The sequence below is a fragment of the Acomys minous genome (assembly GCF_964271855.1).
Source record: "Acomys minous genome assembly, chromosome: 16".
NCBI classification, from domain to species: Eukaryota; Metazoa; Chordata; class Mammalia; order Rodentia; family Muridae; genus Acomys; species Acomys minous.
In genome coordinates, this window is record NC_140498.1 from 1,699,242 (window position 1) to 1,721,675 (window position 22,434).

Below are 22,434 nucleotides of genomic sequence, written 5' to 3' on the forward strand. Positions count from 1 at the left end.
CCTCTGGTTGCTTGAGTACCCAGGTTCTTTTTTTTTTTTTTTCCCTTTCTTTTCTTTAATGGCCCAAATAATATTTATTGCTGAGATTCAATGACGACAACATAAGAGTCAATCCATGATAACATGTACAAAATCTAACAAGAAAGAAAAGCCACTTGGTACGAAGTCATGTTAAGTCTCGCTGCGGGCCAGAAGAGTCCTGCATATTCTCGAGCATTCTCGTCGCCTCCAGGGCTCTGGCCTGGCCCTCTGCCCACGCCCCATCCTCCTGCGCCCACAGGCCCGTCGGTCGGCCCAGCTTCCGCCTCCGGATGCCGGTCCCTCCGCTCTATTGCCTCTTCAGGGACGGTCCAGCGGCGTGTCTCCAGACTGGCCAGGGCCCCAAGTGTGCTGACCCTAGGTTCCCTTCTCGACCCCCGTTCCCTTAATTGGGAGGCCCCGCCCCGTGCGCACTGACGTCGAACGCCGCTGTCAGCCGGCGCTAGGGGGGGTCGGTTTGGGGTAGAATGGCCGCTGCCGCCGTCACCCGCGGGACCCCGGGAGGTAAGAGCCAGGGCCCTAGCCCGCCTCTCCGCCCCCGCGCCAGGGGGCGCAACTCCACGCGGTCCGGGTGTGGCGCTCCACACGCGGGACCACCGTCCCTCCTCCCGGCTCGCCCCTACCTGGCCGCTTCCGTCCTCCTTCCCCGCGCCAGGGGGCGCCGCTAGGCTCAGGGCCCCTCCAGGGACCGGAGAGAGCGGCGGCGGCCCCCGCCCCCCGCCCCGGGTGCCCGCGCTACCCCCTGCCCGCCAGGGGTTCATGAACTCTGCCCAGCCGCTTCTCCTGAACATCCGGGTTTGCGGCAGGCCCCTCCCACCTCAGAGGTTCTCCCAGGACCCCCGCCCCCTTTGGGGGGAGCGCCACACCCCAGCGTCAGGCGTGTCGTGGACCTAACCCACTCTGGGGCCTGCGGTCTCTTCCGGCTGCGGCTCTGCAGCCTGGCAAGCTGCCTAGCCATGGCTGCGCACCTGCACCCTGGGGTGCACTCCCTATCCCAAGCCTAGCCTCCCCGCACACCTCGGATCCTGAATGGGCGTCCACCCCCTCTCCATCTCTGGCCACCTGGCAGAGCCCGCGCACAGAGCCTCCTCCAGCTCCCATCTGTTCTCCAAGAGGGCGGAGGCTCAGGCTGGAGCCGGAGCAGTAGAGGGGATATGGTAGGCTGGGAGCCAGAGAAGAAGCAGAGGGTGAAGTGAAATGCTAGCTGCCAAGAGGAAGCTGGGATGTCCCACCCGGAGGCTTGGTCCAGCATGTCTACTCCAAATTCTCCCAGCCCATGATCAACCGGGGAGAGAGAGACAGAGAGACAGAGAGAGAGATTGATTTTGAGATTAATTATCAGATCTGCCCTTCCCCCTTAGAAAAAGTCAAATAGAGAGGAAATCGGGGTGTGTCTTCAAAAGCCCAAGTTGCCACCAGACTTAGATGTGCTTTTCTCCATCAGCCAGGTTGTCTTGCCAAGCCTTCCTCCTGGGGGCAGGGCCCCAGCTCCCGCACCTGGCCCACCCCTAGCCCCAGCCTCCTCGCTCTCCCCTCCCCGATGCACCCTGAGTTCTTTTTCTGTTTGACTTTTCCACGGAGAAAAAGATCTAATAACTGACCTCATCTAGTGTCTCCTTGGGCCCGGGAGAATCTGGGTTAGACAGGCAGGGCCCAGCTTCCTGCCCTGAGGAACGCTCCAGCACTGCCCGCCTCCCCCACTCATGCCTTTCTTCCCGATCACTGTTCTGTCCTGTGTCCCCACTCATGTTGGTTCCTGGCACTGTGTCTGGGTCCTCTTCCCGTCTCCTCGTCTTTGCCCGACACCGGATCGAGTTCTAGACTGCTAAGCCCACTTCAAGCTCCGCTTCTTGGGTTAACGTGGGGCTTCTCCCATGACCTGGTTCTCTCCTTTCCCAGCACAGACTCCCCCTCCCCCCGGCCCCTCAGGCCGGGGGTGACCTTGCCCCCTGGAGTCCTCACCATGAATACCAAGGACACCACTGAGGTTGCTGGTGAGTCCACGGGACAGGTCCACGGTTTGGGCACGGTCTTACGTTTTTCTGCGGTCTGCTCCCCTCCTCCCTTGTCCTGGTAGCAGTTTTCCACAGTGCTCTGACTCGCCTCTAACAACGCCCTCCCTGTGGTTCTCTCCAGAGAACAGCCACCACCTGAAGATCTTCCTCCCCAAGAAACTGCTGGAGTGTCTTCCCCGCTGCCCACTGCTGCCTCCAGAGCGGCTCCGGTGGAATACGAACGAGGTGCTGCAGGGAGTGTGGGGGCTCGCGACCCAGCAGGGCCCCGTGGGCGATGCCTGTGGACTCTGCTGAGCGCTGTTCTAGGCTTTCCGGGTTACAGCATTGTGGGGGATTGCGACCCAGCAGGACCCAGTGGGCGATGTCTGTAGATACTGCTGAACGCTGTTCTAGGCTTTTGGGGATACAGAATTGTGGGGGATCGTGACCCAGCAGGACCCTGTGGGCGATGCCTGTGGACACTGCTGAGCGCTGTTCTAGGCTTTGGGGTTAGAGCATTGTGGGGGCTTGAGCGACCCAGCAGGACCCCGTGGGTGATGTCTGCGGACACTCACTGCTGAGCGCTGTTCTAGGCTTTCAGGGTTAGAGAATTGTGGGGGATCGCGACCCAGCAGGACCCCGTGGGCGATGTCTGTGGACACTCACTGCTGCATGCTTTTCTAGGCTTTTGGGGTTGGGTGGGTTCTCTTTGGTATAATCCATCCATACAAGAACAACAGCTTAGTATTTCTTCATCTCCAGCACCATGCTGTGCACCTGACGTGTGCATCACTATAGATTTTAACGAAAAGAGATTTGTCTTGTTTCTATGTGTTATTTTGCTTGCTTGGGTTTTTTCTTTGTGTTGTTTTGGGTTGGTTTTGTTTTGTTTTTTTGAGACAGGGTTTCCCTGTGTAACCTTGGTTGTCCTGGACTGGCTTTGTAGACCAGACTGGCCTCGAACTCACAGAGATCCACCTGCCTCATTTCTGTGTGTTAAATGTTTGTTTTTGGACAGGGAATTGTGTAGCCCAGGCTATGTAGCCAAGGGTGGGCCACAAACCCCAGTTAATGTAGTGCTAGGCAAGCCCTCTGCCCACTGAGCTACTCCCCTGCCTCTGGCTTTGGACTCTTCATCATCCTGCTTCCTGTCCCTAGAACTAGGCCGGTGCATGTGTTTGGGGGGCCCGAGTCTATGTCAAGTGTCTTTCTCAGTCACACTCTACCTTACTTTCTGCGACTGTCTTTAAGTGACCCTGAAGCACACTGGTTTTCTGTACTACTTGGCCAGCCAGCCCCAGGGTCATCTTCTCTTTGTCTCCCCAGCCCCAGAATCAGGCACTAGGCATGCACAGCTGTGCCTAGCTTTTTACGTGGCTGCCAGGGATCTGAACTCATGCCCACACTTATACAGCAAGCACTTTACTGACTGAGTCATCTCCCCAGACCCAAGTTGGCCTTTTTGAGACAGGGCCTCAAGTGGCCCAGAGCTCCTGATCCTCCTGGCTCAGCCTGTGCTGGGACCGCAGGTGCACACCCGCATGGCTGTCTCTGAGCCTTTTACCACCTTCTGGAGGACACAATTCTTGTGCCACACGCTTTCTGTATTCTGCGTACGTATTGCCTTGTGTGAAGTTGGTGGTTGGTGATTATTGAATCAGTATTAGAGTTGTCTGTAAAGCTGGCGGGGGCGGGGGTGGGGCGAGGGTTCACACCTGTAATCCTAGCACTGGGGAGGCACAGGCAGGTGAGTCACCACAGGATTGTGGTCAGCCTGGTCTACATATATGAATACGAGGCAGGCCAAGGTTATGTAGTAAGACTGTGTACTGACAATTAAAAAATGGGTGTGTTTGCATATGGTTATTTAAGTGCTATAGGGCCTTCAGGAAGTTCAGAGAAGCAACAGGGCTTCATGGAACATCTGGCAAGCATCTAAGATACTTGGAATTTCCAGACACAGAGAGGCATTCACACGCACTCTAGGCTTTAGGGCACCAACCTGAAGGCTGTGATTGTTGGAGGGATGTTCAGGAAGGAATCAGTGAGCTCATCTGGCAGGACCAGTGGGTTGAATTTGAGTAAACAGTAGGAATAATTGTTTGATACCTTGTCTGAAAGCCTTAGAGTCAAGCAGAGAACCTGGAGTTATTGTCAGTGTCAAACCATTGATGGTTCTTAGGAGGGTCACAGAGAAAGGACCTAACACGAGCAAAGGATAAACTTGAAGCTGGCCCCATGGTACAGGCTCCAGTAGGGAGAGACAGATAAAAGGTTAGGTTGGGCTTTCTTTTCTTTTTTTCTTTTTCTTTTTTTTTCTCCTCCTGGTACTTGAATCTCCTGCCTTGCACATGCTATATAAGCATTGTCTTTTTATATTACTGAACTACCATATTTTTTGGACCATAAGACACACTTTTCCCCCCAAAAGTGGAGCAGGGGGCAGGAATTAGGGTACACCTTATGGTTTGCTGTTTTTACTGTTTTTCTTGGTTTACTGCGCTAAAAATTGGGTGCATCTTATGGTCAGGTGCATCTTATAGTCTGAAAAATATGGTACTTCCCCAGCCCACGGTCTGGTTTCATCTGCTATAGAACCCGCTATTCCTAAGAGGGCTATGAGGCCTTGCTGGGTCCGGATACCGGGGAGAGCCTTTCAGCAGGCCCTGAGGCTGACCAAGCGGGGACACCTACCCAGTGCTTCCTCTCCTACAGGAGATCGCGTCCTACCTGATCACCTTTGAGAAACATGACGAGTGGCTGTCTTGTGCCCCAAAGACAAGGTGAGAAAGCTCTCCCATTTGAATAACAGGACTCCTGGGCTGTGTATACAAAACTCAAGCCCTCCCCTCCCGCCAGGCCTCAGAATGGCTCCATTATCCTCTACAATCGTAAGAAGGTGAAATACCGGAAAGACGGATACCTTTGGAAGAAGCGGAAGGATGGGAAGACCACCCGAGAGGACCACATGAAGCTCAAGGTGCAGGGCATGGAGGTAAGAGCATCAGACGTCCACACACCTGCCCTGCGTCCACACTCCAGCCTCTCAGACAATCCCGGGCAATCCCAGACAGCCCTGGACAATCCCGGACAGTCTCAGGCAATCCCGGACAGTCTCGGGCAATCTCGGACAGTCTCGGACAATCCCGGGCAGTCCCGGGCAATCTCGGACAGTCTCGGACAGTCCCGGGCAGTCCCGGACAGTCTCGGGCAATCTCGGACAGTCTCGGACAGTCCCGGACAGTCTCGGGCAATCTCGGACAGTCTCGGACAGTTTCGGGCAATCTCAGACAGTCTTGGGCAGTCCCGAACAGTCTCGGGCAATCCCAGACAGTACTGGGCAGTCCCGAACCATCCTGGACAGTGTCGGACAGTTTCGGACAATCCTGGACAGTCTTGGGCAGTCCCGGGCAGTCTCGGACAGTCCTGGGCAGTCCTGGACAGTCTCGGGTAGTCTCAAACAGTCTCAGACAGTCCTGGGCAGCCTTGGATAGTCTCAAAGAGTTCCGAACAGTCTCAGGCAGCCTTGGACAGTACCAAACAGTCCCGGACAGCCTCAGGCAGTCCTGGACACTCTCGGGTAGTCCCGAATAGTTTCAGATGGTCCCGGACAGTCTCGGTCTCTCTGGACCCGCAGACTGATGGCTGAGCTCACTCTCAGCTTCCCAAGTGCCTCCCATGAGCCAGCTTTCTGGCCCCAGTGTGCAGCCCCATCCCTTCCCTTGCATTTCCCTCAGGTGTCCAAGTAGTGATGTTCTACACGCAGGTTTCTTCCCCAAGCCTTCGCTCTTCTGCACTTCCTCTCTGCCCTTAGACTTCTTTTTCCCATATCTCAAATTGGGCTTTTTTTGTAAGACACCCCGTCCCCACCAAGCGCCTCCTCTGTTCCCGTCTCTCTGTTCCTAACGTGACTAAGGCCTGCTGCAGTGTGGAAGGGGACAGGGTGGGGATGGGGAGAGGCCTGAAGAGGAACTGGTGGAAAGATTGGGATTCCTGCAAAGGGACTGAACAGAGGAAGAGTTGGGGAGCAGACTAGCCCTCCCCCCACCCCAGCCTGTCTCCTGGCAGTGTCTCTATGGCTGCTACGTTCACTCTTCCATCGTCCCCACATTCCATCGGCGCTGCTACTGGCTGCTCCAGGTAAGAGCGGAGAACCCAGGGAGCCATATTTCTGACTCTCTGAGGAACACGGGGCCTGAAAGGATGAAGTGGAATAAATAGGTTTTGAGTGGGGAGAGCAGGAAGGGTGTTAGGGTTAGAATGTGATGGAAATCGGGGGTCGTGGGAATTGGGGGTGTTGCTCAGAAGACAGTGAGGAGTAGGACACTCAGCCCCGCCCGGACCCCATGGCTTTCTGTGCCCTTGTGCTGCCAGAACCCTGACATCGTCCTTGTGCACTACCTGAATGTCCCAGCCCTGGAGGACTGCGGGAAGGGCTGTAGCCCCGTCTTTTGTTCCATCAGCAGCGACCGGCGGGAGTGGCTGAAGTGGTCCCGTGAGGAGCTGCTGGGACAGCTGAGGCCCATGTGTAAGGAGCAAGCGCGGCTCAAGCTGTAAGGGGAGTGACAGGGGAGCTTTTCCCAAAAGCACTGGGGTTCTGTGCCCAAACTGTGGGAGACTAATTCCTCTCTGAGCCACGAGGGCGCTCGCCTGTTTTTTGGGGTCCTAGACACTGAGACCACACAGCCCAAGATGTGGAACACGGAGAAGGGAGTGAAAGACAGCTGTGAGCTGTATGCCTGAGCTCAGCAGATCAGAGGAGCCGCCCGAGGTGCTTTGGAAGTCTCACGTTGATTCCCCCACACCTCCCGCAGTTCATGGCATCAAGTGGAGCTGTGGGAATGAGTCGGAGGAGTTCTCTGTGGAGCAGCTGGTGCAGCAGATCTTGGACACCCACCCGACCAAGCCAGCACCCCGAACCCATGCTTGTCTCTGCAGTGGGGGCCTCGGTAAGTGACCCTCGACTCTGGGACTCTTCTCCCACTTAGCCACATTGCCTAGTAACTGTCTTGATGGGAATCTGCCTGCTAATTTGCAAGTCTCTGCATGTCCAGCAAGATGGGCCAGATGAGCAGAGAACTTCCTGTCTGGTGGCACTGGCCCCGGAAGTCCAGGGCTCTCCTGCTTCCTGTTACTCCTGTCCCTACCGGCCCACACCACCAAGTACACCTGCCCGGGTCCTTGGTTCTTCTTTTGTTTTGTTTTGTTTTTTTGTTTTTGTTTTTTTGTTTTGTTTTGTTTTGTTTTGTTTTTTCCTCTGCCTTTAGCTACTGCCTCGAGCCAGGACTCTCCCTTACTCTGTTGCTCTAGCCCTGCTTATTTTGAAGAGAAACTGAAGGGAGGGGCGGACTCACTCTGATGCCTCCCAGTGGTCATAGTCAGTATTACACCGTAGCTTTACTTGGGTGGGGTGTGGGCTTCCGGGAGGGGATGGCTGGAAAAGGATGTGTCTTCTCCCTTCTCTTCTCCCTACCCCTCCCCACTCCAGGTTCCGGGAGCCTTACCCACAAATGCAGTAGCACGAAACACCGCATCATCTCTCCCAAAGTGGAGCCCCGAGCTTTAACGCTGGCCTCTATATCCCACTCCAAGCCCCCTGAGCCTCCACCACTGATAACTCCGCTTCCGCCCGAGCTCCCCAAAGCACACACCTCCCCATCTTCCTCTTCCTCCTCTTCCTCCTCCTCAGGATTTGCAGAACCCCTAGAAATCAGACCTAGCCCTCCTACCTCTCGAGGGGGTTCATCAAGAGGAGGCACAGCCATCCTCCTCCTGACGGGACTAGAGCAGCGCGCTGGGGGCCTGACACCCACCAGGCACTTGGCATCACAGGCTGAGCCCAGACCTTCTGTGAGCTTGGCTGTGGTTGTAGGTTCGGAGCCTCCTGCCCCACCAGCCCCTCCCAGCCCTGCCTTTGACCCCGATCGTTTCCTCAACAGTCCCCAGAGGGGCCAGACATACGGAGGGGGCCAAGGAGTAAACCCAGACTTCCCCGAGGCTGAAGGCACTCACCCTCCCTGTCCTGCCCTGGAACCCGCTGCTGCTCTGGAGCCCCAGGCAGCTGCCCGGGGTCTCCCTCCACAGCTGGGAGCAAGCGGGAGAAGAGGAAACCAATTCTTTATCCAAGATGATGATGATGGGGAGGAAGTCAGGGCTCAGGGGACTGTGCCACCTGTCCCTTCACCCCCTCCTTCACCCCCATCCTCACCTGCCGCCCTGCAGCCGCCTGGCAGGGTGACAAGAGGAGAAACTCTGTTCGGAGGCTCTGCTGGCACCAGTGAGCTAGAGCCCTTCAGTCTCTCGTCATTCCCAGACCTCATGGGAGAGCTCATCAGTGACGATGACGCTCCCAGCATCCCTGCCCCACCCCCCCAGCTCTCTCCTGCTCTCAGCACCATCACAGACTTCTCCCCAGAGTGGTCCTACCCAGAGGTGAGTCTCGGCTCTTCTCCCATTAGTTTTTGGACTTTTCAAAAATGAATTTTATTAATTCTCACCCCATGGCCTATGACCTACTTTCAGTTTTCACAGCTTTTGTTTCTTTGTTTTTAATGTTATGAATCAACTCTGTCTTATTAGGCATAGGCTCTGCCATGAATCGCGTCTACCAAGTCCTTCATCTCCCTGGTTCTCCTTACCTTTCCTTTTATGTAAACTATAACTTTTCTTTCTATAGTCCTCACCCAGTGCCCCCGCCCCGGTCTCCCCAGTCATGTGTTATTGTGATTTTGAGAGCTCCTTCAGGGACCTCATTCTCTTGGTGACCATTTTAACGGGAGGATAGAGAGGCCTTTAATCTCACACACACATACATGCATATGTGCGCGCATACACGCACACTCACACACACACTCACACACACTCTCACACACACTCCCACACACACACACTCTCACACACACTCTCACACACACTCTCACACACACACACTCATACACACACATACACACACACTCTCACACACACTCTCACATACACACACTCACATACACACTCACACACACTCACACACACACTCACACACACACACACATACACACACACTCACACACACTCACACACATACTCTCACACACACACACACACTCACACACACACTCTCACACATACTCTCACACACACTCTCACACACACACACTCACACACACTCTCACACACACACACACTCACACACACATACACACGCACACTCTCACACACACACACTCACACTCTCACACACACACTCTCACACACACACACTCACACACACACACTCACACACACACACATACACACACACTCTCACATACACACACTCACATACACACACACACACACTAACACACACTCTCACACACACACACTCACACACACTCTCACACACACTCACACACACTCTCACACACACACACTCACACACACATACACACACACACACTCACACACACACTCTCACACACACACACACACACACGTGACCTCAGACTCTGGGCAGCAGAAAGACTGTGGTCAGCACTGGAGAAGTCCTACTTCGCTTTGAGAGGGAAAGGGAACTGCAGTGGAGCGAAGTGGCCCACAGCACAGCTTCCCGGCACTCTTGCGGAGGTCCCAAGTTCTGCTTCTCGGTAGACTCAGAACATTCTAGTAAAGGCTGAGGGTGAGCTCAGTGGTGGAACATGGCCTAGCATACACTGAGGGTGCAGCTCAGGGGTGGGACTTTGCATACACAAGCCCTTAGGCTGGATCCTCTGCACCAGGGAAAGACTTTCTTTTTCTTCTTTTAAACTAGGCATGGTGGGGCACACTAATCTCAGTACTCAAGAGACAGAACCAGATGATCAGGAATTCCAGGCCATCCTTAGCTAGATAGTAAGTTCAAGGCCAGCCTAAGCTATGTGAGATTTTTTTTTTAATTGAATTTAATTTTTTAATTTTTTTTTTTTGAGACAAGTTTTCTCTGTGTGTATCCCTGGCTATCCTGGAACTTTCTTAGTAGACCAGGCTGGCCTTGAACTCAAAGAGATCCTCCTGCTTCTGCCTCCCAAGTGCTGGGATTAAAGGTGTGTGCCACCACCTTCCGACATGAGATCCTATTTTTAAAAAAAGAAAAAGGAAGTTAGTTCTGGTGAGAGAAATAATACTTGTCAGAAAGGTTGGGTCCTGTTCATCATTGAACCCCTAGACTCTAGCATAACTCCAGTCACGTGCTGTCTGACCTCTGTCTGCAGGGCGGGGTCAAGGTGCTCATTACAGGCCCTTGGACTGAGGCTGCAGAGCATTACTCCTGTGTCTTTGATCACATCGCAGTGCCAGCCTCCCTTGTCCAGCCCGGTGTCTTACGCTGCTACTGTCCTGGTACGGAGATTGGGAACAACAGGGGAAGGGACACTGTGGACAGTTAGGATGGGTGAGGCCTTGGTGGCAGCAGATCTAGCATCTGGTCCAAAGAGTCTACTTGTTAGCTAACCAGTGGTCTTAGCTGATTCTCTTCCTGCCTTGAGTGTCTTCTCATCTAAGTTAAGCATTTGGCCACAGGGATCCCCAGTGTCCATGCTGTCTCTGTAGCGCGGCTGGAGCCAGGGGCTTCCACCCACCCAGGGAGCCCCATCCGCCATATGGACCGATTTAATTACCGTGTAACATTCGCTTCCTCAGACACCTGCCGTACTTCAGGGCTTAGTCACCACATGTTCTAGTGTTCCCCATGTCGCGTGTTGTAGATGTAGAGCGTTCCTGTCCCTGTAGAAGGTTCTGGACAGCACTGGTCTAGTCTGACTTACTCCCTGTGCTTTTGCCAGCACCCTTCCCTGCAGTGCAGCCCTCAACTGCCTTCCTTCGGGTCTCCAGGCTAGCAGCATTGTCTAGGGGCGAATTCTCTCTGGCTCTCCACAGCCCCAGTCAGAGAGCGGGAGGAGAAGAAAGAGAAGGGAGGCATAAAATGAGGGGAGCAGCAGAGTTGGGCGAAGTCTCAGGCCCTGGTCTTGAGGTTGAGGCCTGGTGGCTTTATCCTCAGGGTGGTAGACATTGAGGCTCTGGACGGAGCTCTCACTGCACACTGCTGGGAAACAGACAGCTTCCCTTTCCTGCATTTCAGTCAGGGTCATGACCTCTGACCTCTGGTCTAAAGGGTAAAGGAGCTAACCACCGTCATGTCTGCTGAGTAACAGCCTGACTCGAGGCCTACAGTCAGTGCTTCTCTGCTCCACAGAAGGTATCAAGTCCTTGACTAAATAGTCTCCCCCTCGCTGTGAGCGCAAAGGCTCCAGCCATACAAGGGAACAGGAGAAACAGGGATTGATCGCCATTTGCTCTAGTGCAGCTAATCTGCCAGGAAAGAGCCCTTCTTCCTGACCTGTTCTCCCCAGCCCACGAGGTAGGGCTGGTGTCTTTGCAGGTGGCAGGGCGGGAGGGGCCGCTCTCTGCTTCTGTGCTCTTTGAGTATCGAGCCCGCCGGTTCCTGTCTCTGCCTAGTACACAGCTTGACTGGTTGTCACTGGATGGTAAGTCCCGAGCCCTAGGTATGATGTGTGTCCTAGATCTCTCAGGGCCACATTACTACTTAGAGCCTACCATACTACTGTTACCGTTGTGTGTGTGTGTGTGTGTGTGTGTGTGTGTTGTTGTTGTTGTTATTAGTGCTTTTGAGACAGGGTCTTGCTATGTAGCCCTGGTTGGGACTTCTCTGTAGACCAAGCTGCCCTAAAACTTGCTGACATCATCTTGCCCTTGCCTCCCAGAGTGCTGGGGTTTACATGATAGTTCCATGCACCACCATGCCAAGCTCCATGCACTATCATGCTAAGCTCCATGCACCACCATGCCAAGCTCCATGCACCGTCATGCTAAGTTCCATGCACCACCATGCTAAGCTCCATGCACCACCATGCCAAGCTCCATGCACCACCATGCTAAGCTCCATGCACCACCATGCTAAGCCCCATGCACCACCAGGCTAAGTTCCATGCACCACCATGCTAAGCCCCATGTACTATCATGCTAAGCTCCATGCACCACCATGCTAAGCTCCATGCACCACCATGCCAAGCTCCATGCACCACCATGCTAAGTTCCATGCACCACCATGCTAAGCTCCATGCACCACCAGGCTAAGCTCCATGCACCACCAGGCTAAGCTCCATGCACCACCATGCTAAGCTCCATGCACCACCAGGCTAAGCTCCATGCACCACCATGCTAAGTTCCATGCACCACCAGGCTAAGTTCCATGCACCACCATGCTAAGCCCCATGCACCACCATGCTAAGCTCCATGCACCACCAGGCTAAGCTCCATGCACCACCATGCTAAGCCCCATGCACCACCATGCTAAGCCCCATGCACCACCAGGCTAAGTTCCATGCACCACCATGCTAAGCTCCATGCACCACCAGGCTAAGCTCCATGCACCACCAGGCTAAGCTCCATGCACCACCAGGCTAAGTTCCATGCACCACCATGCTAAGCTCCATGTACCACCATGCCAAGCTCCATGTACCACCATGCTAAGCTCCATGCACCACCATGCTAAGCTCCATGCACCACCATGCCGAGCTCCATGCACCACCATGCCAAGCTCCATGCACCACCATGCTAAGCCCCATGCACCACCATGCTAAGCCCCATGCACCACCAGGCTAAGTTCCATGCACCACCATGCTAAGCCCCATGCACCACCAGGCTAAGTTCCATGCACCACCATGCTAAGCTCCATGCACCACCATGCCAAGCTCCATGCACCACCATGCTAAGCTCCATGCACCACCATGCCAAGCTCCATGCACCACCATGCTAAGTTCCATGCACCACCATGCTAAGCTCCATGCACCACCATGCTAAGCTCCATGCACCACCATGCTAAGCTCCATGCACCACCATGCTAAGCCCCATGCACCACCATGCTAAGCCCCATGCACCACCATGCTAAGCCCCATGCACCACCAGGCTAAGTTCCATGCACCACCATGCTAAGCCCCATGCACCACCATGCTAAGCTCCATGCACCACCATGCTAAGCTCCATGCACCACCAGGCTAAGCTCCATGCACCACCATGCTAAGCTCCATGTACTATCATGCTAAGTTCCATGTACCACCATGCTAAGCTCCATGCACCACCATGCTAAGCTCCATGCACCACCATGCCAAGCTCCATGCACCACCATGCTAAGTTCCATGCACCACCATGCTAAGCTCCATGCACCGTCATGCTAAGCTCCATGCACCACCATGCTAAGCTCCATGCACCGTCATGCTAGGCTCCATGCACCAGCATGCTAAGCTCCATGCACCACCATGCTAAGCTCCATGCACCACCATGCCAAGCTCCATGCACCACCATGCTAAGTTCCATGCACCACCATGCTAAGCTCCATGCACCGTCATGCTAAGCTCCATGCACCACCATGCTAAGCTCCATGCACCACCATGCCAAGCTCCATGCACCACCATGCTAAGCTCCATGCACCACCAGGCTAAGCTCCATGTACTATCATGCTAAGCTCCATGCACCACCATGCTAAGCTCCATGTACTATCATGCTAAGCTCCATGTACTATCATGCTAAGCTCCATTTGTCTTTTTTTTTATGTAGTTGCAAACCATCTACATTCCTGTGAATTTGGGAGCCAGCTTTATTACTATTTTAAAATATGTGTGGGTGTTTTGCCTACATAAGTGTCTGTGCACCATTTCCGTGCACAGAGGCCAGAAGAGGGCACCAAATCACCTGGGCTAGAATTACCCCCATTGTACGCACTGAGAATCAAATGAGGCCTTCTGGGCGAACAGCCAGTGCACTCAGCCTTGGGTCATCTCTCCAACCCCTTTGGGTTTTGTTTGTTTGTTTGTTTGTTTGTTTGTTTTTTGACGGGGTCTCTTATAGCCCATGCCAACTTCAAACCGTTGTTTTACCCTTGAATTCCTGGAATCTTCTGCCTCTGCTCCCAAGTACTGGGATTGTACTCAGGCATTACTGCTCTCAGTCAAAAAGAAGTCATACGCACGTGTGATCCTAGCTACGCTGGAGGTTGGGGTAGGAGGGGCTCAAGTTTGAGGCCTCCCAGGCTGGAGAGATGGTTCAGAATTTAAGATCACTAAATGCTCTGGCAGAGGATCCGACTTTGACGTCTAACCCCTACATGGTGGCTCACAACCCTCTCTAACCCCAGTCCCAGGGGATCAGATGCCCTCTTCTGGCCTCCGTGGGCACCAGGTACACATGTGGTGCACAGACACATACATGCAGGCAGAGCTCCCATGCATATTAAAAACAAAACAACAACAACAACAAACACTATATAGGTCACTTCTTTTCTCTTTCTTTAAAGATGTATTTATTAACTATACAGTGCTCTGCCTGCATGTACACCTGCAGGCCAATAGAGGGCATCAGATCACATTACAGATGGTTGTGAGCCACCATGTGGTTGCTGGGAGTTGAACTCAGGATCTCTGGAGCAGCAGTCAGTGCCCTTAACCTCTGAGCCATCTCTCCAGCCCCTAGGTCACTTCTTTTTATGTTTTTCCTTTGGAATGATAAAGATGTATTTGTTATAGGACTGTTGGAAATAACAGAAAATACAAACAAAAAAGTGGAAACGTCTCTGGCCTGTAGAGGCCACGTACACCTATGTGCTCATGTGCATTTAATTGGTCCTGTTTCTGCTCCTCTTACTTCTCCTCTCCTGCTGCTTTCTCAGGGTTTGCTTTTCTCTGTCTCTTCCTGTTGCTTCTTGGTTCTTCTTGGTTACATTCTCATCCCTGTTACTTTTTGTTTGGTTCATTTTTTGGTTATTCGAGACAAGGTTTCTCTGTGTAGCCCTGGCTGTCCTGGATTCACTCTGTGTACCAGGCTGGCCTCGAACTCACAGAGACCCACCTGCCTCTGCCTCCCGAGTGCTGGGATTACAGGCGTGCGCCACCACTGCCTGGCTCCTGTTACTTTCCTTGTCTCCTGCCGTGCCTCTTTCTCTCAGAGGCTCTGGCTCCTATTCTTGCCTCCCTCTTGTGGGGGAGGGGAGCCATACTTGTCTCTCAGCCTGAGTAGGTGTGTTGAGTTGTCCTGGGATTTTAGTCTTTAGTTGGCCTGCCTTTGGACCCCGATAGCCTGCTCAGTTTGCTTTGTCCTGCTCTGACTGCTGTCACTGCTGTTCTCTACCCTGATTTCTGTGCTAGCTCCATGCTGGGGCTCCTCTCCTTCCCAGTTCTCCGTGAATCCTGACCTGCCTTCTTCTCTAACCCACGGGCTGGGACTTCCTGCCCCATTCTCTCTCTCTCTGCATGGTCACCTTCTGTGCTCTGTCCTATGAGTTTGTGCTCATGCTTCCTGTCTCCATGGCATTGTGGACCGCGCCCCCCCCCCCCTCGCCACTGTCTCAATGTGGTTACTTCCTAGGCTCTGGTCCCCTCCCACTTGCTCTCCTTCATCTCAGAAGGGGGCAGGTAGAGCTTGTGTCTGTGTGTGCGTATATGTGCCTGTGCATTTGTGTATGGATTTGGGTGCAGGACGAATGAAGGCGACCATGCAGCCGTCACCCTCCCTTCCCACCCATCCTCCACGGACAGCTGCGGGCGGCCTGCTGGAGTAGGTGGTCCTTGCCAAACAATAGTGCGTCCTCCAGTTCATTGGGGCTGTGGTTAACCTAGAAGGGAGACTTGGAGTACCTCAGCCCAGGGTGTCTGGGGCAAGAACTCAGGGGACATTCTGTGTCGGGAAAGGCTGGAGGAGGACATGCCAGCCTGTGGCTTGGGTAGCTGAGCACCAGACGGGCGCTGGGGAATTCCTGCCACCTCTGTCTTGGAGGCAGCAGCCTTGGTTCTTGGTCCTGGTTCTGGTCTGCGGGGGAGACCAAGAGCCGTGGTTCAAGAGCTGAGCCTTGCTGGAGAGTTCTGTTCAGAGGAGTGGGGGAGGGGATGCCATGCTGGGGAAGGGCGTGCCCTGTCATCCCATTCTGCATCCCACTAGTAGTGTTGCTGGCATCACCCAGACCTTGCCCATCAGCTCCCACACCCACCCCACAGACAGCCAGTTCCGGATGTCCATTCTGGAGCGGCTGGAGCAGATGGAGAAGAGGATGGCAGAGATGGCAGCAGCTGGGCAGGTGCCTGGTCAGGGTCCAGAGGCTCCTCCAATCCAGGTACTCCAAAACAGCGGCATGGTCTAAAGTGGGGGACACTGGGTCTCCATGAGAGTGGGTCAAGCACGACTCTCCTCATTCACCTATCGCCAGCCCTGTCAGCCAGCACTCTCCCCTCTCCTGTTGTCACCTTGCTGCCCCCACCCCCACCCCCACCCCCACCCCCACACTCTGTGGCAAGAGTGGCTACTCTGGGCACCCTCCAAGCATGACAGGCTTCAGACTATTTCTAATCTGAAGAAGAGTGGGGGTGAAAGTGAGGGTGGAGGAGGGATCAGGAATGTCGGGCCAAAGAACTCTGTGGGGTCACAGCCTCGGAAGGAAAGGGGCTGGGGCAGGGCTTAGAGAAGGCTCCAGCTCCTGAGGGAGAAAAACATGTGGACGTGGCACCAGTCAGAGCTAGTATGGAACACAGCATAGGGGACAGCGCATATGGTCAGCTCCGGAAGAGCTACATGTGGCCTGGGGGTCAGGGACAGTGAGGCCAGAGAGGGACTCAGGCTTAGACCCAGTGAGATGTCAGTGGTGGTGGGCCCTGGAACAGGAAGTGTGTGTGTGTGTACACACTAAAAGCCGAAGCTGGGAAGATAGCCTGCAGGACCAAATGCCCAGGCCTCTGCATATTGGTGTGTCTGCAGGATGACGGTCCGGGCCCTGGTTTTGAGGCGCGAGTGGTGGTCTTGGTGGAGAGTATGATCCCACGATCCTCGTGGAGGGGCCCTGAACGCCTGGTCCACGGAAGCCCCTTCCGGGGCATGAGCCTTCTGCACTTGGCTGCTGCCCAGGGCTACGCTCGCCTCATTGAGACTCTGAGCCAGTGGCGGTGAGCAGGACAGAGGGGCAGGAGGGATGCTGGGGTCAGGGGCCACTGGGAAACTATTGAGTGAAGCACCAGAGGATGAGAACTTGGTTCCTTACGTGGAAGGATCAGGGGTGACTGGAAAGGCGTGTGCCTGGGGGAGATTGGCGTTTGAGGGACTCCTGACACCCTGACTTAAGACACTGACTTCTGGACCAACTCAGAGGGGCTTAAATTCACAAGGCCACTTCCAGTCCTTCTGATGTTTCTCCTTTGTCGCCCCCACCCCTCCCCCCCAAACTGGGCTCTGTTGTTGCCTCAAATCTCCAGGAGTGTGGAGACTGGAAGCCTGGACTTAGAGCAAGAGGTTGACCCGCTGAATGTGGACCATTTCTCCTGCACCCCTCTGGTGAGGATGTTGGTCCCAACTTCCCTTGGGGGGCAATCAGCAGTGGAGATGCAGGCAATGGCCAGGGTGGCCTGGGCCTGGAACAGGCTAGGCCTCAGCGGCACCTCCCTCTCCTTAGATGTGGGCTTGTGCTCTGGGACACTTGGAAGCCGCTGTGCTCCTTTTCTGTTGGAACCGCCAAGCACTGAGCATCCCCGACTCTCTGGGCCGTCTGCCCCTGTCTGTGGCTCACTCTCGGGGTCATGTGCGCCTTGCCCGCTGCCTGGAGGAGCTGCAGAGACAGGAGCTCTCAGTGGAGCGCCCGCTCGCTCCGTCTCCACCGTCCTCCAGCCCAGACACGGGTAAGAGCTGCCTGTGGGTCTTTTTAGGGCATATGGTCAGACACTGTCTAGAGCAGAGCTCAAGGGTGGGAGGCCGGTGAAGGCACTGGAGAGATGGCCCAGAGGTTAAGAGACTGGCTGCTCTTCCAGAGGACCCAGGCTTTGTTCTTAGCACCCATGTGGTAGCTCACATGGATACATAAAATAAAAATAAGCCTACAAAAAAAAAAAAAAAGCCAGGCAAGGAAATCGAGATGGGCCGGGGTGAGAGGCTTGAGGGCGGCTTGCAGCTCCTGCCTCCTTACCTAGTCGCCCTCCTCACAGGTCTGAGCAGCGTTTCTTCACCCTCCGAGCTGTCAGATGGCACCTTCTCTGTGACGTCAGCCTACTCAAGTGCCCCAGATGGCAGTCCCTCTCCTGCTCCCCTGCTGGCCTCCGAAGTTGCTATGGAGATGGTCCCAAGCCAACTTTCCTCTGGTGCCCCGGAGACACCCTTACTCCTTATGGACTATGACGTGGCTAACTCCAAAGAGTCGGCTCCCTCCCCTTCTGGCCTCCCAGCAGCCCTAGACCACCACGGGGCCATGGCAGAGGATGCTGACAGCCCAGCAGCTGTGGACGTGATCCCGGTACTGCCTCTAGTGATGGCGCTGGATTCAGCCGGCTAGGAGTGCAGCACGGTGCAGAGGTGGCACAGGTTTCCATTTTTAGAAGAAAGACCATTTACTACTTGGGTGTAGGCCCAGGACCTCTTAGTTCCTCTTGGGCTTTATGATTCAGCAGTCATGAAGTAGGAGAGGTTAAGAATTCTGCGGAGTGGCCGGGCGGGGTGCTGTACACCTTTGATCCCAGCACTCAGGAAGCAGAGGCAGGCAGAACTCTGTGAGTTCAAGGCCACCCTGGTCTACTAAGTAAGTCCAGGACTCACCAGGGCTACATAGAGAAACCCTGTCTCAGGGGGAAAAAAGGAATTCTATAGAGTATCTTCACTCAGAACTGGATTGTTAGTTACCTATCAATTGATGAAGGGAAAGGTTCTTTTTGTTTTTGTTGTTTTCAAGACATGGTCTCACTATGTAGACCAGGGTGGCCTTAAATGCACCTCCACCTGCCTCAGCCGCCCTAGTGCTGGGATTAAAGGTATACGCCACTATGCTCGGCCAAAGGAAGTCTATCTGAGTAGAGATTAGCAAGAGAGAAACACTTAGCGATGATCTGGGGTAAAAGTTAAGGAAGGTATTACGTAAAGAGTGAATGAGACTGAAGCTTCAAGTATAGCCACGTGCTGGACCTGCGGACACGCCTGCTTTAGAAAGGCAAGTGTAATTAGGAAGCAGTTTATAGCCGGGCGCGGTGGCGCACGCCTTTAATCCCAGCACTCGGGAGGCAGAGGCGGGCGGATCACTGTGAGTTCGAGGCCAGTCTGGTCTACAAAGCGAGTCCAGGACAGCCAAAGCTACATAGAGAAACCCTGTCTCAAAAAACCAAAAAAGAAAAAAAGAAAAAAAAAAAAAAAGGAAGCAGTTTATGTACAAGAAACAACTCCATCTCAGAAGACAGGGACAGGATGAACTCTGAGTCCCAGGCTAGCCTGGTCTACACAGTCCCAGGCTAGCCTGGTCTACATAGTTCCAGGACAGCAAGGGCTACATAGTAAGATGCTGTCTCAAAACAAAACAAAACAACCCCACCTCCACAGGGGCAGCACCATGGAGTATGGCAAAGTGCTGCAGGCCTTACAGCTAGCCAGTCAGCAGTGTTGTGCTCAGTACGCCCTGGGCTGGTTCCTGGAGACCTGAAGCAAGTGGAGTGATAAGCTGGGCCAGGTCTTTGGAGACGTATGTTGGTCAGGTGGCATGGGGCAGGTCCAGGGGGATAGTGGGCCATTTGAAAGGGTGCTAAGACCTTTCTGCTTCGGGTCTGGTGTTCACCACAACATAACAGCACGGGGGTTGTATCCCTTGGGGGAATCAGTAAGAAGAGGTGAATGAGGACTTTTAACTCAGAATTAGTGAGCCAAACAGCAGTTCTGGGACCTGTGCCTGGTGGCATCTAGAAAGGAGGTAAGAGGACAGGGCGTAAGGCCGAGCATTGGCTGTGCTGCGACACAGCTGGCTGGGGCTCCAGAGCTCACGCGTCTTCCTCCATCCAGGTGGACATGATCTCACTAGCCAAGCAGATCATCGAAGCCACACCAGAGCGGATTAAACGGGAGGATTTCTCAGAGTTGCCTGAAGCTGGAACCTCACCACGGGAGCAGACAGGCACTGTGGGGCTCAGTGAGACCATGTCCTGGCTAGCCAGTTACCTGGAGAACGTGGACCATTTCCCCAGCGCAGCCCCTCCTAGGTGACCAGCTCAGAACAAAGCCTCCAGATTCTTTTTCAGGGAGAGATGGGAGGGAGGAAGTGGGCGTCCTTAACAGCCAAAGCACCGGTCTGGCTGAGGCCCTCAGGGCGTGAGAAGGGGCCTGAGCTGGCTGATGAACTCCAGAGCCACTCGGTGCAGACTTTGTCACTGAAGCTCGTCCTCAGTAGCCACCTCCAGCCGGGGTAGGATGGATCTGAGATGCTGTGCCACGCCCTTCTCCTTTTCCCCACAGTGAACTGCCCTTTGAGCGAGGTCGCCTAGCGCTCCCTCCAGCACCTTCCTGGGCAGAGTTCCTCTCTGCGTCTACCAGCGGCAAGATGGAAAGTGACTTTGCCCTGCTGACACTGTCGGATCACGAGCAGCGGGAACTCTATGAGGCAGCACGAGTCATCCAGACAGCTTTCCGAAAGTACAAGGTCAGCGGCCGACAGTCTCCGCGTAATTTAGTCTTGAACAGGGACGACTGTGGGTTCCCAGTGTTTCTGCAGAATGGCCCCTCATCCAGCCTCCTTAAATAGGAAGAAGAAAGAATGGGGCGGGGCGGGGGCGCCTGACAACCTAATCTTGACCCCTGGAATTCACAGTAGAAGAAGAGAACTGACTCCCTCAAGTTGTCAAGTTGTCCTCTAATGTCCACATGCCAGCAGCCCACAGAAACACACTAAAAAAAATGTAAACACAAAAACATTTAAGGAGGAAGGAGGAGGTTGCATCTACTGGGTGGGCAGGGGGATGCTGAGATGAGGCCTCCTTCTTCTCTTCCCGAAGGGCCGGAGGCTGAAGGAGCAGCAGGAGGTAGCCGCAGCGGTGATCCAGCGGTGTTACCGGAAGTACAAGCAGGTGAGAGAGCCTTTTCTCAAAAGCATACTAACACACATCCACCCAGTCCAAGCCTGTGCTGTGAGAGCCCTCCCTAACTTGCCCTCTCTCTCCACAAGCTGACCTGGATTGCTCTTAAGGTATTAGGCATGAGTTCTGGGTGTGAGTTGTCTGATTCGGCCTGCCGTGAGTGTGGGTCAGAGAAAGGGATCTGCACCAACTTAAGGGTGCTCTTCAGGGGTTGGAGCCTGCCCTTCCGTTCCAGCTTCTGTCCCGCATCTCCTTCCCTGCAGTTTGCACTCTATAAGAAAATGACTCAGGCGGCCATCCTGATTCAGAGCAAGTTCCGAAGCTACTACGAACAGAAGCGGTTTCAGCAGAGCCGCAGAGCAGCCGTGCTCATCCAGCAGCATTACCGCTCCTACCGCCGCAGGCCGGGGCCCCCTCACCGGCCCTCAGGCCCCCTGCCTGCCCGGAACAAGTACGGACAGCCTCCAGCCCCTCCACAGCCCCCGGCCTCCCGGCCCGCCTGCCTTTCCCTACAGTGGTCCTAAGGTGGGGACTGCGGATGCCTGAGTTCTGTGAATCTCTCTTCCACCAGGGGCTCCTTTCTCACCAAGAAGCAGGACCAGGCAGCCCGGAAAATAATGAGGTTCCTGCGGCGCTGCCGACACAGGTTCTAACCTCTTCTTACCTCGCTGGACGTCTGCCCTGCCACTTTTTCTGAGCCACCATCACCTCTGACTCCTCTGTCTCTCCGCAGGATGAGGGAATTGAAGCAGAACCAGGAGCTGGAAGGGCTGCCCCAGCCAGGCCTGGCCACCTGACCTCTCCACCGCCTTTCTCACACCCTGGGGGCCCCTCTGGCTGTCTTACCAAGGAGAGGGCTTTCGGGACTAGGGGAGCCCCCTGTCGGCAGCTTTCCCTCCTTCACCTTTTTGGGAGCCCTTCGTAGAACCCCCGACCCTTTCCCCAGCCTTCCACCTTCCCTTCCTTCTGGTCGCGCCCCCTCTTTTGGTCCCTGGCTCCAGAAGACCCATGTCCCACATTTCTGCATCTTCAGCTGTGACCTACGGAGCCCTGCCTGCACCTTCTCCACAACCCCGTTCCTGCCTGCACCTGACTCGGACCTTCCTGACTTGCCTTATTTATTTATTCGACGAGTCTCTGATGAATGTATCCGCCTCGGTCCCTACCGCTGCCTTCGCTGCGCGCGCCCTCGTGTTTCAGGGGTGACTGCCCCACCCCGACTCCGCATGTTTGCGTCTGTTTCCTCCTTTCCTGACCCTGTCTTTCCCCACCACCCTGACTCTGGCCACCCACCTAGGGGCCGAAGAGGACGGGGTGTACATAGGATCGCGAGGCGGAGTCCCGCTCCCGTGGGGAGGGGTTTGTACATAACTGTAACATACAGAGTATAGTGAAGAAATCTATTTAAGGCGCTGCGCCGCCGGGGCCCCCGGCCGGCTCCACGAGCACTTTCTATTTGTGCATGGGCTTGGTTTATACGAATCGCCATTAAACGTCTCTGCACCAGCTAGCCTCCGGCCTATGTCTGCTGGGGCGGG

The 22,434-nt window shown here is 54.7% G+C and overlaps 1 protein-coding gene across 1 annotated transcript; it reads left to right on the forward strand.

Moving 5' to 3' along the window:
* Positions 1–980: 980 nt before the first annotated feature.
* On the forward strand, positions 981–22,037 carry CAMTA2 (calmodulin binding transcription activator 2). The gene is given in 24 exon segments (XM_084760780.1): positions 981–1,196; positions 1,939–2,033; positions 2,176–2,279; positions 4,749–4,816; positions 4,893–5,028; positions 6,102–6,173; positions 6,408–6,561; positions 6,848–6,982; positions 7,522–8,465; positions 10,244–10,370; positions 11,381–11,515; positions 16,034–16,149; positions 16,788–16,972; positions 17,279–17,357; positions 17,476–17,698; positions 18,002–18,306; positions 19,830–20,026; positions 20,280–20,463; positions 20,816–20,887; positions 20,986–21,006; positions 21,160–21,347; position 21,468; positions 21,471–21,542; positions 21,630–22,037. Coding segments are annotated over 24 exon segments (3,933 nt in total). The 5' UTR covers positions 981–1,068; the 3' UTR covers positions 21,822–22,037.
* Positions 22,038–22,434: the final 397 nt, after the last annotated feature.